Source organism: Homarus americanus, unplaced genomic scaffold, assembly GCF_018991925.1.
Source record: "Homarus americanus isolate GMGI-L3 unplaced genomic scaffold, GMGI_Hamer_2.0 scaffold9847, whole genome shotgun sequence".
In the NCBI taxonomy this organism is placed as follows: Eukaryota; Metazoa; Arthropoda; class Malacostraca; order Decapoda; family Nephropidae; genus Homarus; species Homarus americanus.
This window is the reverse complement of record NW_024721178.1, coordinates 504958-524925: the sequence shown is the minus strand read 5'-3', so window position 1 is coordinate 524925 and position 19968 is coordinate 504958. Positions and strand designations below refer to the sequence as shown.

Below are 19968 nucleotides of genomic sequence, written 5' to 3'. Positions count from 1 at the left end.
AAATTATTTTGTATTGTTAACTGATATATTAATCTTCCAGAAAATATGATATTCATTTGTACAGTATTAGAATACTTTCAGGTGTGTTACAAATTTACTTAGGTTATAGCAGCGTATATAGCCTTCAGTTATCAAAATATAGAATAATAAATTAAAATAGAACTACATTCGACATTCAATATGCAGCTCCCTCTAATCAGATAATTATCTTGGAAGAATGTTTTTTTTTGTTTTTATTTATGTTAATGAAAGAGCAAAGAAAATTTCAATTATATATAAATCCTTTAAAACTGCAAATGACAAAATCTATAAACCTCATAGAAGTCCAATGATGATATATCTTGCCAGTTAGGAATAAAAACAATCATACAACTACACACTTACAGCTTTGGCAATCTGGACTAAGCAGCTGCAAATATGCTATAAATAATCTACATTTTTTTAACTCATAAAACCATGTTGGTTTAACACTTTTTGAAATTAAAAACACTAGAAAATCTTTATGAAGATTTCTCATCATTTAAAAAACAATAATAATAATAATAACTCACCATCACTGGCATTTCATAAAACTTCCCAAACTAAAAATGGTCTAAAATTACATTTTCCATACACAGTTTAAATCTAAATACTCTGTACAGTATAAGAAGATGCACTTCACGTCAAGACAAAATCTTGATAATAGTCAAATGAAACTAAAAATTTGCCATAATTACCAAAAGCATACAATCCTGTTTGAAGTATAAGGTGCAGCTACCACACCCACATCAGGATATACACATACTTCAAGGCTTTTGATTAGCAACCTGTTACTAAGAAGTGAGCCTGATCACATTTCAAGTAATTTTAGCCTTAACGAAGTCCTTCATTACTTTTTTGCCACAGATTCAAAGAGATTCTTTATGTCAGCGAGAGCCTTCTCAATCTGACGAGCAAACCTTGGAGAGTCCTGAAAATAAAAGAAATGTAATATATTGGTACTGACAATGCAATTACAGAAAACAAATGAAGGGAGAGTCCATGTTGTCCTCACAAGGATGGGAAAAAAAAAATATATCTTGTGTGGACAAGGCATGGCTGAGATTAACCTTCAAAGTTTTCAATCTGTTCACAACTGTAAATGAATAAGTGATAACACAATTGAAAGAATGACCAAAGGTGTGGACGAGATACAGGTACTTCAACATGGGTCTACGAAACAACACACAATGGGAGTCATCACAACTTTCATGAAACAATGGTTAACTGGTCATGATCATAAATATGAAAAAGTTGTATGTGAAAGACCAATGATTAAATATCAAACTATCCAACCAGGAGCGAACTCGTAACAATGGTTTTAAACTAGACAAATTTAGATTTAGGCGCGAAACAGGTAAACATTGGTTTGGAAATAGTGTAGTGGATGAATGGAACAATTTACCAAACATCATTATTGACTCGAATAAGATGGATAGCTTCAAACATAGGTCGGATGGATATATAAGCAATAGGGGTTGGGTGTAAATGGGACTGCCCAGTATGGGTTAATAGGCCCACTGCAGTTTCCTCCATTCATATGTTCTTATGTGGGATGGCTGAGAAAACAAAGCTACCGAGGTAAGGAGGTCATTGGTTGTTATGAAGAATGAAGATGATAATAGTAGTTATTTGATGAAGGACATATACTGTGAAGTGTAATGAACATAATAGTGGTTATTCTGATGAAGGCCAACTCTTTTTGTATTGTGACTGGATGCAATATGTTTTTATAAGGAATAAATTAGTTAAGTCATGATTGATGTTTCACCCTTCTTCCCACTCTCAATTTGGTCAATGAAAAACCCAACTCAATGCCTGGCTTGCTCTGCCAGCTACCTAAACAAGCTACATACTATCCAGGGGGTCTGGTGGCAGCGACCTTAAAATTAAGAGTAGATTTAAGTTATCCCCTTAGGATTAGTGACCCCAGAATGGGCAGTATAAATTGGTGGCTATAGCGGTGGGATTGTTTATTAATCACTGATTAAATCCGGTGGAAGTGAAGCTGTGATCAAGATGCTGAGCATACAATTCATTTTTATTGTGGATTATCTGACTTAAGAGTGATACTTACATGTGAATAACATTGATTGTGTACAGAAATGTCAGAATTTATTTAATATTATAATCATTTTGGTTCCCTACTTCTCACCAATTCCCAATCAAGGTCAGTAGATAGTTATTCTCTGTCTCAGTAGATAGTTATTTTCTGTCTGTCTGATTCATATTCATTGCTTCAATTTACCATCTACACATGCAGATGAGTATAACACTGGCCTTTAGAGAATGTAAGTAGTATCTTTTGCAATTCTGTCTCCCAAATACACTAGTTATATGTTTGGAGCCACCAAGCAGATACAGGTATACATTTCACTTTATGTATTTTTTTCTATCTTTTTGTCTATTATCTGTACTTAATTATTAATCACTTTTGTGTGGGGGCTAAAGGGTTATAAAAACCTTAAAGAAGAGAGAAATAATTGGGAAGAGTGGTGCAAGATGTAAAAAATGCAAGAAGAGATGGCTCTCAAACAAGAAGTATCAACAGGTATTAAATACTGACTGTGACAGGAGAGCTCTTCTTGCTGGAGACATGGAAGAATAGGGTGTCTTCTCCAGCAATGATGTAAGACACACCATACCCATCATCAGCCACTGGACCAAATCCACCCCCAGCACTGATACATTTGGGGTGCTTACTCAAATCCATTTTGCTAGTCTGACCGTGTGGGGTCTGGGAAGTACTGAGGCGCCATGGTTCAGATAACACCTCCTGAAATGACCAGAAGCATCAATCTATTAAACTATTACGATTAGAGAAAGTCAATGAGTGAAACTACAGAAATATGTACAGACAAGAATGTATGTGTAAGTAAGCAAATGCACATACAGTACATATCCAATTAGCTAGCTTGAAAAATCCAAGGATGATGATAACTCCTGGTAACAGGTCAGCCACTACTAATACAGTATAGAAAACTGTTTTCTGGATATTACATCAAATAATATTTTGATTTGGGGATTTCTAAAATTGAATTCGTCTGCTACAAAATAAAATCTAAAATAATAAAAAGGCATTTAAAATTTGACTTACGTTGAGGAAAGGATTATCAACTTCTAAGTACTTTGAAATGACGTATAAGCAGAAGAGATGACGATCAATGCCTTTACCGCACATGGCATCCCGGTAACCAAGCTGGTGCTGAACACATGCCTTCTTCAACAATGACACACAGTCCTCATTCTAAAAGAAATATCATAAGGCATAAATTGTAAGAGAATATATTCTTTCCAAATATTATAAACAATAAACTGAGTCTCCTTTCTCATGGACTGCAATCAGTTGCACGACTAGTGGCATTTGTAGTACAGTTGACTCTTACTATTCACGGTGGTTATGTTCCACGGACCACTGCGAATAGTATTAGCGGCTATAGTAGTGTATGTTTGAAATACTTGAGTCAGCCATAAACACAACCGTATATGGTATTTCAGTATGTGAAAACCATTAATAAAACAATGAAATAAACTTACAGCAATATACACTACTGTATATATTGTACTCTAATACATAGGTGTATTGAACCAGTTTGAGAAACAGTACTCAAGTCACCCATAAGCACAACCATACAGTAAATATTGGAGTACGTTTTTTTTAAATACACATGCAATGGTGAAGAACACTGATAGAACAATGAAATCATACAATATACAACACATTAAGTATAAAATAAGAACAAATTAAGCGGAAAAGAAATTGTGTACGACAGAGTACAGGTAGTTCTGCTATAACGCGATAATTGTGTTCTTGTAAAATATCGTGTTATAGAAAATCGCGTAATAGAAATAACAGGGCTTATGGAGAAAATAGGGTTAGGTGCAGATTACTCGAAATCGAAAAAATTTAGTAGTTAGCCTAACACAAAGGATAGCACAGTCTAAATAAATGTTACATTCATATCTAATAATGAAATCATACAGTAAATGTAACACTTTACTTGATGGGGGAGAAGGGTGATTTTGAGGTTGATAAAATCGAGCTTCTCTTCAAGTGTTATATCCTTTCTTTTACGTCATCACCGGGAATTCTATCACCAGAACGCTTCTTGTTGATATTCTTCTTTACTATATTCACAGTTAATACAGTGGGGTATGCTATAACGAACGGATCCTACTACGAATATTCCTATAACGAACGGTTTTACCTATAAAATTGAGAATGCTATAACGAACGAAACTCCTATAACGAACATTATTTAAATTTTTTTTTTCTAATTTATTGTTTTTTTATTACAAATATTAATGATATTCTTTATTTCAGGGGTTTAGATGCATATTTATGCACTTTTTTACAATTTTTACAATTTTATATTATATTTTTCAGTGTTAAGTGGTTGTATTTGGGGGCCTGGAACGGATTAATCCTATAACAAACAAATGCTATAACGAACAAGGTTCTAGAACCAATTAGATTCGTTATAGCATACCCCACTGTACCACAAAATTGGAGAAATAGTAAGCAAAAATCGCGTTATAGCAAACAAGCGTTCGCGTTATACATATATCGTTCCTAATTCATAAATCGCGTTAGAGCAAATTCGCGTTATCAAAACACGCGTTATAGCAGAACTCACTGTATGGGAAATAGCTGGGTTGGAACAGCAGTTATTACAACCTAGGTGTGCATATTCATCAGTTCCAAATATATCAAACAGCTTATTTCAGCTTCAAACAAAATTCTAAAGCCTAATCATCCAATACCAGTGAAGTCTTTGTAATATCATTTACAGACAAACTTCCCAAAATTGGTTACAATTTAAGGGTGAAGTCTGTCCAATTATGTTAAATTTTCAAGAATTACGATAATAGAATTACCAGTATTTTTCGGCTTGGAAGACGCTGCATTGTGGAAGACGCACCCTGATTTTGGAAATGAATTTAAAAAAAAAAAAAAAATTACGGGTTTCATCCCACCTGGGCACAGGTCACTGACCCACATTAGGGCCTAGGGGATGAAAATGTAATAATAATAATAAAAATAATAATAATAATAATAATAATAATAATAATAATAATAATAATAATAATAATAAATACAAAAATGAAAAAAAAAATCAAGAGTGAGAAACAATATACCTGTATGTATGTTGTGTTGTCAAAGTAAGAGAAACAATTGAGACCCTGCAGAAAGTCAGATCATCAACCTGGGACTTGGTCACATAGCAGCAGGGTCTACCATTAGACAATACATTATGCTTCCAATAGCTTCCCAGACGGTAGTACCTCCTTGTTTAGTACATTAGCTGCCTACTACCTACACCAGTGAAACCGTTGCTTGATATACAGCCCTTTTGGCACAAGTACACACACCTCTTTGAATATCATCACTTAGAACTGCTTATCAGTTGTCATTTTCATCAATCTAAAAAAAAATCTGTATAAGAAGGTGAAATCTTTAATACAGCACTCATTTTATACACCTGGTCACCTCCACATCTTAGGGGCTGCAGTGTTTACATTCTTTCTCTTGTTTTTGTTGGTATGACAACAACGGAAAATATTTTCCAACAGTAGAAGGTAAGCAAATGTAAACATGTATATCAACGTCTATATAAAACAAAAAATCTTTATTTAAAAACAAAATAAAAGTAAAAAACAACTCTTTTTTCCAAAACCAGTGACTGATTGGTTCTACATAATTATAAAACTGAAGAAAATGAGTCCTCCATTGTAGCTGTAGAAAAATTAATATGGTTGTTTTAAGTAATGTTATTTAATATTAATAAATGGAACAATGGAAGTAGCTAACAATTAAGGGTAAAAAAAAGTGAGATCGCGTATGTAAGTGAGCACATGTGTAAACATATCGTCATTACTCTACATAAGAATATGAAAGCAACTTATTTACTGTTCATATACTGTATATTTTAATTAATGTTTCTGAATTAAAAAAAAATTCTACCCACCAGTAGTAGTAAAGTTGAAAACACAAGGACAGCCAATGTTGTTGTGTGTGTGTGTTTTTACTTGGATGACGAAGTTGTATTTGAATTTGGAAGATTTTAATTTTGTGGGGTTTTTACAGTCTAAATGGGTATCCAAATATGAGAGCCTATTGTAAATAGGTGTCCAAATATGAGAGCCTATTGTAAATAGGTGTCCAAATATGAGAGCCTATTGTAAATAGGTGTCCAAATATGAGAGCCTACATATAAAGAAACAAACATTCCTGCATTTGAGACCAGCAGACAACCTTTAGCAATTCCTCAATAGATGGCACTGCCGCACCACTGCCATTAGTAAACAAACCACACAGCAGCAAGGGTTTATTTTTTTTTTTTTGCAATATATCAACAATATTAGTGAAATCAATAGTTTTATAGTACTGTATAGAGAATACTTGTAATTGTTAAGTACTGTAATGAGGTAACAGTCTTTGTAAGGGGCTGATTTCAAAAACCTCTGCTACAACTCATCGACTAGTGTCCTGGAAGACACATGGTAATTTTCGAGGTATATTTTAGTCATAAAAAGTGCGTCTTTTAAGCCGAAAAATACGGTATTAATGCAAGGCTAAAATAGCACTGAACTTGTTACGGTGAAAGAACTCATCACAGTGGATATTGTAAGACCCAAAAGTGTTAATTATATACAGTACAATAATGATCAACAAGTGTTAAATCAACTCCAACTTACAGAGACCGTCTTGTCCTCCATGGCCTTCACCCAGGCTGATGACTCAATGGTGCACGGTCTAACAGTCTCAGTCCTGCCATCTCGGAAAAGGCGAGTCATGCTTGCTTCATAAGTCAAGTTAAATTTGCCTGCATCCTGAAATTTTAAGATGTACAGTACAGTAATATAACCACAAAAAAGCTGGTTTATGGAACAGTATCTTCATCATCACTATCTATCTATCTATCTATCTATCTATCTATCTATCTATCTATCTATCTATCTATCTATATATATATATATATATATATATATATATATATATATATATATATATATATATATATATATATATATATTGGTGCAGAGCACTTCCAGGAATGAGAGATTTCCGGGTAAAGACTCTCTCAAAGCCGGAAAAAAAATTCCTCATCCCCAGAATTTTCCAGGTAATGGAAAAATGTTCTCAGAAGTTCCAGAAATTTCCCATTACATCATCTCTCAAACCAGGAAAGAACTCTTCCATCCCCGGAATTTTCCAGGTATAATGAAAATTTTCTCAGAATTTTCCAGAAAATGTGCACCTCAGAAAATCATTCGCAAAGCTGTAATTTTCCGGAAAATTCCAGCTTTGGGAACGATTTTCCCGAGAAAATTTCAAATCCGACTATCAGAGAGCTCTGGGTTTGAAGGATACCAGCTAACTGAGATATTACTGTATACGTATATGATACCCTCTACTTTTTAAGTTAAATATAACTAAAAATGTGTCATCTAAACAACAGAGGAAAGCAAGAGATGCATGAGGGGAAGGTAAACATACAGTAATCTACAATACCCAACACAGATGATACTGTACATACGAGGCGCCCCGCGTCGTATGGGTTATTTGCACCAATATTTGAAACCAAGAATACCTCGTTTAAAGTTTTCCAACAACAAACGTGCATAACTTTGTTGTTTTTTGAGATACAGCATTCATTTTTTATCCATTTTGAAGCTAAAGGACTATAATTGCAGATGGTATGTAGCGCATCGTGAAGTAATGTGCTGGGTTGTTGCAATGTTGACCTGAAGCAACAAAACTCCCACCAGCTTATGGCTTTTTTGACTTTAATCGATATCAGAGTTAAATATTGTGTACAATTTGTAATTATTCTGGTAAATATAATAAATATTTATGTAACAGATTGCAACTGGTGGGTCAGGGAGTCATGCAAGGGCCAATTGATGCGCATTATAATGCAACATTGCATAATTACCTGAAATTTTGTTTAATAAAATTCATTTCCGAGGGCTTATTTGTGTAAGAATAGTATTATTGTGTACAGTACAAATATTTCTCTGAAATAAACCATGAAGTAGTGTGTATTGTCTATACTGTAACATTGCAGAGCAAGGATGGATCGCGGGGCGAGTACTGTATTGTTGAAAACATCTGTCGCATCTTGACCACCAGCCGCTCACCCACCCAATACCCAGTCATGTTCACTCCCTCGTAGATAGCAGATACTCACTGTCAATGGCCGAGACAGGGTGGAGAGGCTACGGGCTGGCAGCTGTGATTGGCCACCAGCTACTCACTCACTAACGGTAGGAAAGCACCTCACGATGCGAAAACCAAGCCCATAATTTCCGGTCTGCCACAAATCGATGTTCTACCCTACTTTCAAAGGGCTTTCAACCATATTTACAGTGTAGTAGGGAGATCTTATCAACTACCATCGTATAGAGCTAGGCCGAAAATAGTGTTTTCCAACAAAATACGGGTTTCGCCCAAATGGTCTAAATGCACCTTTAGATACGGGACGCCTCATATAGAGCACTAAAAATTTTTACCTAATTCATGGGAGAAACTTAGGTAATTTGCAGTACAGTATGTATAGTCATAACCTTTATTTATTTATTTATTTTTTAATAATTTTCTATTTGTTGAAAACCCATCCAAGTACTGCATGCTCAAATTCCAGAGATGTGGTGTCTGTTAATGCTGAAATTTACTATAAATGGCATTTTTACAAATAAATTGAAAAAAATCTCATTGCTAACTATATTTTAAAAATAGTATACAGTATATGTGAAAAGGCAGTACATACAGGGATGCATGCACATTTTTGTAAATTACAAAACTATCTTATTTTTCATTCCTTTACTAATGAAAGTGGTGAAAACCCATTTTTATCAGCTTCCCTTGCCAAGAAAAAGACATTTCTTTTACTGATACAATACTGTAAATTATTTGTACTGGTATAAAATGAAAATCTATTTTACCCGGTAATATGCCAACTGTAGTGCCATCTGGGTGTATGCATCAGGTGACAATCGACAAGACTTCATGAAGCCCTTGCCATAGGCAGTGTGCATATACAATCGCAGATCAACATCATTTAGTAGAGCTTCAGAAACCTAGAACAAGCGATGAGAAGAAATATTAATTACAAATACATTGTACAGTACAGTCCAGTATATCATATAAGTGCACAGTGCAAGGATTGTCCTAACCAATTCCTAGATACTCCACAAACCACTCCTCATGTGTATAGTATAAAGAAGTGTATCAGAAAAATGTGTCTCCTGAGTAAATGCACTAAAATTCACACAATTTCGGTGCATTCCCCCACAATTCCCCTAAAGATGGCTTTACAACCCAGGATGAAAACCATACGTGTATGGAAATTGTTTCCTCTTGACCCTGGAAGTACTGTAGTTGCAGTAAGATAGGAAAGTTTATTGTCTTGGTTTTAAGCCACTGCCTCAGTAACTGAGGTAAATATGGTCCAGTACAATATAGTACACACATTATCACTAATGGATCCTAAGATATACTGCAGACACACTGCAAGCAACTAGTTTACCAAATCTTAATAGAACTTATAGACATTCTGGGAATGGCAAGATTTTATCCTACATATGAACAGAAATGCACTGAATACTACTTAAATACTCACCCTAAAGGAGGAATCAATGACCTGGAGACAGTCCTGCTTTAGCTCCCACTTGAGTCGTGATGGTAGAGGGGGATCGCAGTTCACTGGTCCCGTGCAGTTACCATTTTCATCGTATCTAGTTTATAATATGAGGAAAACCACTAATAAGCCAAGAGAAATATTATTCAAATTATATAATAAATTTTTCTTCTAATCAATGCAATACAAGATGTAAGATTTCTTATAAGTTAACTTCAGTAGTTAAAACTAGAGCAGCAAACACTGGTACAAAATATTGCATTTGAAAGTTTTTTATCCAAGACATTTTGTATCAATCAAGATATAATGTACGATGTATTGTTAAACAAGCACCCTTAATTGGAGCAAAAGGAACAAATTAAACTGAAACAAATGTAATTCCACTACAGTGAATTAATCCATTTAGTTCTACATACAGTACAAAGTTTTTTAGAACTTCACCAATTTGTTTTATGACTTACTGTCTGATAATATCCATAGAAGCATGTAATTAAATTCCGATTAGTAAAGAATTTTCAGTCCACAGTTATGTAATATTCGGTCTATGATAGTCCTACACCTGTACAGTATTAGGAAACACAATTCACAATTCCTATACTGAATTTTGACTTTATCTACTCTAACCTCTTCATTTCTCAGTATATATTACCCCTTTTAATCTTCAGTCATTGTTTCTGGATCTTCCCTTCACACATACATTACATCTCTACACTATATAATTTTGACTCCCCATCCTTCATTTTTTTCAACCATTTCCTACTAATTTCCATATTGTACTTTATGATGTTTCTCATTCAATGTACTGTACTGTAACTTGATAGAATGGTTTATAGGTGGCATAGGGCAACCAAATCCTGTCTTCAGTCTCCAAGTATACTTTAGGGAAAAGCAAGACATCTGTACAATGAGAGACAGAGTCCAGTTTCTGTTTAAAATCTTAAATATATCAGCTAATGACAAATCCTTCCTAAAATTTATTATTACAGTATGTTACTGTATATTTAATAAATTTTTGCAAACAAGAAAACAATTTCCACAGTTCGGTCTGGTATTAGCCAAATAAAATATTAAAAGTAGCGACCCATAGTGAAGGGGTTAAGAGCTATAACAACTGCAGTACTCCAAATACTTGCCAAATAATTCTACAGATAAATTACGTAACTCATCTTGTAAAAGCACACTTTACCTTTTGCTTACACTAACAAATGGGAATGCTTGGAGAAGGTGGAGGAATGCTTCAACAATCATAAATAAACAAAATTAACATATAAATCAAAGGGAGAACAGGATTTGCTTATAGATATATCACAAATAAAAGGGCAATACCTGTACAGGTACTGTAAAATAAAAATTACTGGGAAAAGTATCATTTGAAGAATGTGGGCAAACCAATTGGAGCCATTACAAATGATGTTCAATGGAAACAAGTCCACATTAGGATAGAGGTCAATAACCATGGCCAGTTGGTCTATTACCTTAAACTGGACTAACCATACAAATACATATACACCTTCAGTTTGTTCCCATGAACAAAAGATAAGGGCAAGTTATGGTGTCAATGACTACATACACTTGCCTTACTATTGTGGAATGCCTTCACTCCAAAATGCAGCTTTCCTCATCTTCATAAGTACTTTCAATGCTTAACAGGATTCTCTTCCAAGTATAAAGAGATGTCAGAGGTCATCTGCACTGTACAAAAAATGGACGCCTTTGTTCACTAAAGTGTGTTTCATTTACAAACTTACTACAGTGGTCCCTTGGTTAACGAAGTTTTGGTTAACGAATTACCTTCCATAAGAATCTTCAATTCGGTTAACGAAAATCTTACGAAAACATGTCAACATGTTTTGGCTTGCTCACCAGCCGGAATATTAGTCCGCCAATACAGCAATCGGTTCTAGGGCTTATATTCGTTTCCATTGGAGTAAATATCAAGAAGGTTGTATTATTTAATATTTTTCCTAGTTTCATATTAAAATTATTAGTCATTTTAACACTTATTTAACATAATTGCAGTACAGGACACTAGTTTTTGGTGCACCCATCAGCCACTTCACTCACCCACCAAGGCATCAGTTTGTGTCTCTGTTCAGTGGAGGAAACATCATGCTTGTGGGTCTCTTGAACACAGAGTATTTTTATGTTTTTACAGTACAATTATTGGTCATTCTGAAATTTATTTTACATATTGACAATATATAGTGCAGTGCAGTGTTGATTTAAAGAAAATAATCTTGAACTACACCTAGTGAACTTAAAATTTTATTGGTGAAATGACGGCATCAAGCATGGGGTGATTTCTCTTCCATCCCCACTTCCTTCTCTTCTCCCTTCTCCTCCACCCCCACTTCCAATTCCCATCATCATCATCAACCAGGAGCCTTCTATATACACACTCCAAAGTAAGTGTACTTTACTGCATTTTTTTTTTTTACTTTGTATGTACTTTTCGGTGAGCTGGAACCAATTACCCAATATCCCATTGAAACAATGGATCTGGTTAACGAACGACCTTCTGGAACGAATTGTGTTCGTTAACCGAGGGACCACTGTATTCACATTACTGCGAGTCTTTCCATGCTGATGCAAATGTTTTTTAATGTCCTTTTTTCATAAATACACAAGAGAAATCTTAATATTAAAACAAGGAAAAGTAAAAACATAGCAGGCAACTACAGTATCTACAATAAAGACAAAAGCACTGTACCAATAAACAAACTTTTAAAAACAGAAAAAATGTGGATCTGTACGAAGTGGAAACAAAAACTCTCTTGATGCTGAAGAAAATATTCCTGCACTATAGGTGTTCACTTTCAGTTTCACTTAGAAGCTTAAACTAAAAAAATTCTTGTTCTGCCTCTTGTAATAACACTAATCTTTTCACCTGTCACTGTCAATGTACTGCAGCACAAAACTATTAAAAAGTTCAAAATAAGGGTGAAATTTCATAAGCACCACTGTTCTACAAAGAGAGACTGGGCTGGAGCTGCACACCCATGTGTCACACTACAAATACTGTACACAGATGGACGTGGCACAAACAGCTACAAATTGTCATATTTCAGACCAGTGTCAATATTGTGGTCAGTGGAGGAATTTTCCAAGGAAGAGATGTGCACACACACATAAAAGTGGACATAATATTGGGTAAAAATAGCAGCAAAATATACTATATAAATAACAATACAGAAGTTATCAATTTAGTAAGTCAGATTCACTGGTTAAATAAATATGAACTTAAAAGGTAAGTGAAGAGAGTAGTACAGTTATGGCATGCAAGCAAAATACAATAGTTTCACAAACAAAATGAAAAAATCGGAGTAAACAGAATACTGTAATGGTGATTTTATCTATCACCTTTGAAACTGAAAGCTACAAGTATAATAAAATTCTGTGGTTCAAATAAACTACTGGTAACCTTTTCTATCAGCCTATACAAGTACACATCTACATCCTGAAGTATTGTTCCGTATGATATTCCTCAATGAACCATCCAATATTCAGTATTCTCACTACTCACTGTACAGTAAATACTCAACAATTGTACCCTGCCCAAAAGGCTTATAATATTTCCTGTTCCTTAGTTACTATAAGCAGAGTCAACAAAACAAGTTTAATAACATCTTAGGACCAAAATATGAAAAAATAAAAATAAATAAATACACAACAATTTTAATCACCCAACACATCTGGGATTATCTTAATAGCCTGCTTTTTTCCTGGCCAAATGTTAAATACAGTACAGGGGGCTCCCCAAATTCGCGGGAGTTAGGTGCTCAAAATGGCCGCAAATCGCCAAATCTGTGAATAACATTTGCGGACCGGGAGGTTACATTTTTACTGTGCAAAAAAATGTATATTCCCTTTATGTTTACCTTTAGGACCATCATTTCTTTTACCTATACATACACAAAAAACATACAATTAAATAATCATTGGAAAATTTTCTCACAAATAATCAGAAACAAATTTATTATGGATGTTAGTTTACCCTCAAGTCCGTGCTCTATTACTGTACGTTATTTTAATAGAGCACGGACTTGAGGGTAGACTGTTACATTTTTTATAAATTTGTTTCTAATTATTTGCGAGAGGATTTTCCCATTACAGGTATTATTTATTTGTATGTGTTTTGTGTGTGTATGTCTACACACACACACGCATATTTACAATACAGGTAAAGGAAATTACTGTCTCTAGAATGAATGGCTCCCTGTTCCAGCCGCAAAAATTCCGGCAACTTTAAAACTACCCACAGACATTCTTGGGTACATCCAGAGTGTCATCCGTGAATAATAGAGAACCGCGAAGTAAAAATCCGCGAACTTGGGGGGCATACTGTACAGTAATGGTATTACTGTGGTAATGTCATTATAGATCAGGAGGGTTGGCATTAATTCTGCTCTTCTAAAATCAAAGACTGTATTGGTGTGTAACACTAGATCAACTATTAACATCTGTCTGCGACATATTAAGTGTTAAGATGTCATGGAGAATAATATAATCTTCTGATGATATAATGTTTGGACTCTTATGCCCTTTTCATGAATTTCAAGGTCAGCTAAAACACCACTTTCCAAATCAAATATTCTTGTTCTCATGCACTCATGTTTACCATCCACTAAAAGCTTAAAATATGCCGCCAGTACATTTACACTTTTTTTTGCAATTATATTGCCTTCTTCATCTCTTTTATTTCTACCAAATTCTAAAAGGCTCAAAGTAAAATTTTGCTTTACTTTCAAAGAAAAATTCTGAGGTTTCTTTAAAATTGATCTAATGTTATTTTTTTTCTTGCACTTATTTTATTCTAATTACTGCATTATAATTTCTATCCACACACTAATTCTTTGTCTTTTCAATACCATAAAAGAAAAAAAGGGCAGTACTGTACATTATACCCACCAGTTAATTCAAACTTTACTCTTCACCTGAAACTTCACACACTGACAAGGCCTTTGTCTCCTGATACTACATCAGTGGCATATATAAGGGGGATGGGCATGTGGTCATGCCCCCCCCCCCCTTTTTTGCCTCTGCCCTCAACTCATTCAACCCAATGCAACCAGTTCACGGGGACGTAAGTACAGTACTGTACAGTAGTTGGAAATTAATTCAGGCAGGAAAGCCTCCAACAGAGTAATATTTCTGCACAATGCAGATTGCACAGTATTATTTTTTCAAACACAAAAACAGTGTGGCTCGAGGTAAATGTAACAGGATAATAAAAAATAAACGGATTAAAAAAAGTTTGAATGATTGAATCATATGTCAATGGGACGAAGTCTTAATATTGCTTACACTACTCAATAAAAATAAAATAATGTACCTATCTTCAAGTCTTGGGCACCCCCCCCAATTCCATAAATTTATATACACCACTGTATTACATATTTCACAAAGTTTCATTACAATATCTTTATGCCTACAAACGTTGAACTATAAAACAAGAAACAGTTTACAGATTCAGTACCATAAAAAACTCTCATAAACAGATGTGGATGCATTCTATAATACATCCAAGTTTTCCAAACAAGCATAGAGTAGATGATTAAACTGAATTTTTCTACATAATAAATCTCAAATTAGTTAAGGAAATACAGGGTTATATATATATATATTAGCAGAAAAACTCCATACAACATTATACTGTATTAAGGAAGGTAATAAGAAACAAATAAGTTACATCATCAACTTCTAACTTCTATAGCAAAACAGGGATAACAGTAGACATGCATATTTTTCCATACCCATATTCAAAGATATCCTCGCCCATAATGAACTCCCACATGTGGCCCATGATAGGGGCATCTGCCCTGGGAAGATAACCAAGGAAGGCTTAAGTATTACTAAGCTTGTACACCCAAAGGTCATAGAGAAAGGGGAGAGCAGAGAGGAGCAGCAAGAGCATGAAGTTCACAGCATCCTTCCAGGCACCTGCCTCCAAAAAAAACTTTGGCATGAAAAGATAAAAATTAACGTTCTGGCACCCATTTCTGATGACATATTTAACTGATGAAATCCTATACCTGTATTAGATTAATTGGAGTTTTAATGCACTTGTACTTTACACATTTTCATATTTTGTTTGTCTCAAAATGATCTTCATTAAACATTAGAAATTAACTTTGCTTACAAATTAATACTATTCCATGCCACCCCCCCCCCAAAAAAAAATATAGCACGGGTAGTTCTAACGTCAGCATTAAAATAAGATCTAGTACTGTACTGTACTATGTACCTTCAGTCACGAATAATTCTAATTTAAAGGAAAGTTGTCAATATAACTAGACGTTTTTAAGTGTCAAAAGTGCTGTAGTACGGTATTTAATCCTTTTCATAATGAAGAACTGCTAATTAGTCAATCCTGGCAGGGAAGCCAATAGATACTGGAAAGGGAATTGCCATGTACAGTATATTGCATATAAGGAAAATAAAGTAAGAATAAGGAACCCAAGAGTTGCCCATAAAAGTAGTTGTGATCACATGCAACATGCTGCCTGGAAGTGCTGGTTATATATATATGATTCCCAAATACACCATAGAAGTGAAAAAGCTAAAGTAAAAACTGCTGCTGTTGAAGCAAACAGGCAAAGGGTGAGAAAGTTTGTGCAAGACCTAAGGAAACGCATCTCTCCTAGACCTCACCTACCTGAAATAAAATGAGACATAGATCATACTCAGGAATGCATAAATAGTATAATGCATTCGACTTGTTTTTAATGTGACAACAGTGTATTAATTTAGGCTTTTAACTTATTTACTGGTTTGACTGATCTGCATAAAAACAGAACACAACACCTCCAAGCAAGTCATGTTATCAATCTTAAGTACAAAACTGTAAGTAAAAATCTAGGGCCTTCATATTAAAAATAATGCAGCACAGCAATAAAAACAAAAAGTCCTTTACAATTTCAGTTCATTTCAAAAGCTTTTCTTTTTCTTCATGTTTATAACTATGGAATTACTATATACTGTACAATAAAATTAATATTTACCAGTTCATTACCCTTCGATCCATTTCCACTTATGGAACAAGGACCAAGTACAGTCAAAGACAAAAGTCGCGTTACATTTACCGTCCCTTATGTTCTAAAACCAATGACAAAGATTTTGGTAAGTTCCCCGCTCAGACTCGAACTTCAAAGCTTCGTTGTCACTTTACCCAAATTCTTCACCATGGGTTTCAGATCAAAACACTAGAGGGTGTAACACAACTTTTTTTCTTTGATTGTACAGTACATCTAGTCTCTTGTACATTTACATTTCCTCATATTATTAAAACACTGCATTAAAAGTGGTACATTTAGTTCACGAATGAACAATGTATCCTATCGTTTTACTAATAATATACCATTCTTAATTATATGGAATATGATATAAATAATGTACAGTATACTTCCAACCAAAGAGATACAATGTGAACCTAATGACTACCATATCGTTTGGATTCTTTAAAAGCATATACATATTATTAAAAAATTTAAAGGTTTTGTTGCTTTAGCCCTTTCCTGTCACTCTCTGTGTCTGTCTTACACTATTTTCTCATCTTATTTACCCTCGTCTTCGATGTTTCTGTAACCCTCGATCCCCTTGATAGAATTCTGAGAGAGAAATAAAGATGTGATTACTTTATCATTTTTCTAATTCTCCAATTTTGTAAGAATCATTAACTACTCTCAATACAAAAATGACAGCTTGGAATAGTGTTTTGGACCAGCTCATATATGTAGGATAAAATACTCCATTCTGGAAAATCAATCTAACTAATTCCACATTTAAGATAATTACACCCTCCAATTCAGAGGTCACAATATATCACACAAGAACCAACTGCCTGAAGATCAAAATTATACCACATTCCTGAGTATGATAAAAGATTTTACCATAACCGTATACACGATCACCAGATAATAATAATGGAAGGCACTCTCACCCAATCGTAATCAGGTCTTCAGTTAGGACATACTCCCAGAGGTGGGACATGATCGCTGCATCTGCCCTGCAAATGTTCAGGAGTTCATAAGAAAAAACAAAGAAGAGGTAGTAGGAGATTATCTTCACTATTAAATGTTCACCTGCAGATTGTGAGAGGAAGATATTGAAGTACAATACAGGAATAATGGGCAGAAAATAAAAGGACAAAAAGTATGAGAAATATAAGAGATAGTCTATGGTTCACTAGAAGGTAGGGAGAGCTGTAATGTTGCAGGAAGAGAACAGTAGAGACATAGATCTTAAGGAATTTAATGACAAAATCAAACCTGGGAATCCCATTTTATGGCCATCTGTTCTACACAGATCAGAGAGAGATTGCCAAAATATATGCTCATCATTTGAAATAGTGATTAGCAATGGTGACACTTTAAACACGATACTGCTTTGCCTCAAAAAGCCAGAGTTGTGCAAACAGAATTTGAGTTACAGACAACTTATCAAGAATACAGCCCTTCTGTAATTTGAGGGATACCAATACTGCATGGCAAAAGATCACTACCAACATGAAAATATAAAGTAAATGGCACAATTTGACCCCAAAAGGTACCTCCTCTTACACCAAGCAACACATCAGAAGGACATACCAGGTACATCCTTTAATCTCCATCACAGTAGGAAAAGCTGGGAGACTGAAATTGCTCTGATATGGCACTAGTCTTAATTATGACACTCTTATATCCCACTAGGCCTAATCAGATTTTCTCTTGTGTTGGGGCGAGTATTGCATTTACTGTATTTACCTATTTTATTACCTCTTTCTCTGAGTGGCCCGCCTGTTCTGTTTACTTGTTCAATATCAGACTGACCACCACAAACTGGGCTGTCAGCTGAGTGATTTATAAGCCTTTTAACACAGCTGGATACCAATAAATACCATTTTATTAGGTGACAGGTTTAGACAATATTTCACTGATACGTACGTGTAGAACAATGGCCATGCCTTGTTCTGGGACTTGTAGGCCATAAAATAATGTTTTGTCAAACTAAATGGCTACTGTATATGAAACATAATTCTCATGCAAGGTGAATTTGGTATACACTACAGTATAATAAAAAGGATACATGTAGTTGCCATGGGTGGAGGAGGGAGAGGGAGGGATTGGTAGGTAGCACAGACAGTGAGAAAAACTTTCTTTTTGTGTATGCATTTATGTGTCAATGAGTGGAAAGGTAAAAGCAAGTATTTTCTTTAAAACTAATGTCAGTTTCTAACTGGATAATCTCTATAAACAGTTGCAAAGTTGATAAAATTAACTTATAGTCTATGGTCATTACTAAAGAACAGCCAAGATTAACTATAAAAATAAAAATATAAAAATTAGTTGTCTACAAGAACGTATAACCTGGACAAGATATGCCTCGTGTGATATCAGCCACTTTACAGGTAAAGGCAAAATAAGTGTAGTCAATAAGTTATTTTCCAATTTAAAGCATTTTATCAAAAGTAAAATTTTTATGCAATACAGTACTCCAAGTACAGTTACTCGTTCCATCAACTTGAGAACAAGGCAATATTATAATTACCAATTAGAGATATTAGGATAACTGCTATTTTCACTCTCAAATGAAAATTATAAATGCTAGAGGAAATTTCTAGAAAGTAACATCAATAGGTAAAATGGGAGACCGTACACATCTTTAGCTATAAGATGTGATGTGTCTGTGGATCTTTGAAAGTTCACACATAATTCAGGCATAAGTACAGAAATGCCCAAAGAATACAAATAATCTACAAGAAAAAAAGAATAAGGGAAGTGGGGAAATTCTTTGACAAAATAAGATTCCTACAGTCATTTTAGTCATAAGTGAAAAGTACTCCTACCATGGTAAGACAATGTATGTAAGGGGCTTAAGTTCAGTAAGTATGATTCAGAAGTGACTGTGGATTAAACAGTTAGTCCTCTTTTGTAATATAAGATAGGCACAAATAGGTACAATAAAAGTACTCAGCCAACAATATTAATAGTTTGTTAGTTTACAAAGATTGATTAGATGAAACCAAAACTAATGGAAAACGAGAACCAGATAGATGGAGATGACAACACTCCACAAACCATGTCTAGGTAGACAGGTAAAGAGGCAGGATGAGTTATTTGAAAGTATAGATCATAGATAACATATGTGAATGGATGCAAATTACAGGTAGGAGTGTTATGTACAGTAGTGTACTAATGCAGGATACCAGTTTCCGAGATATCTTGATGATATGGAACAGAATGTTGATGTAGTTTAGTTTAGGCAAGAGCTGAGGTCATGTTTCGTGAGAATACAGTGAAGAATAAATAAAAATGGGATGATGTAGTTG

The 19968-nt window shown here is 34.5% G+C and overlaps 1 protein-coding gene across 4 annotated transcripts in view; it reads right to left on the bottom strand.

Moving 5' to 3' along the window:
• Positions 1–258: 258 nt before the first annotated feature.
• Positions 259–19968, bottom strand: part of LOC121861624 (carnitine O-palmitoyltransferase 1, liver isoform-like) — a 56039-nt gene continuing 36329 nt past the window's right edge. The window contains exons 12-19 of one of the 4 annotated variants that reach the window (XM_042359501.1): positions 17602–17667; positions 13857–13859; positions 9645–9759; positions 8968–9102; positions 6718–6852; positions 3116–3265; positions 2585–2794; positions 259–949 (exon numbers count right to left, since the gene is read on the bottom strand). In XM_042359501.1, coding sequence (XP_042215435.1) covers positions 869–949; positions 2585–2794; positions 3116–3265; positions 6718–6852; positions 8968–9102; positions 9645–9759; positions 13857–13859; positions 17602–17667 — 895 coding nt within the window. In that variant the 3' untranslated portion in view covers positions 259–868. Of the gene's footprint in view, positions 950–2584; positions 2795–3115; positions 3266–6717; positions 6853–8967; positions 9103–9644; positions 9760–13856; positions 13860–15415; positions 15482–17601; positions 17668–19968 lie in introns of all 4 variants that reach the window. The other 3 variants (XM_042359502.1, XM_042359503.1, XM_042359504.1) reach the window with 3 other exon arrangements.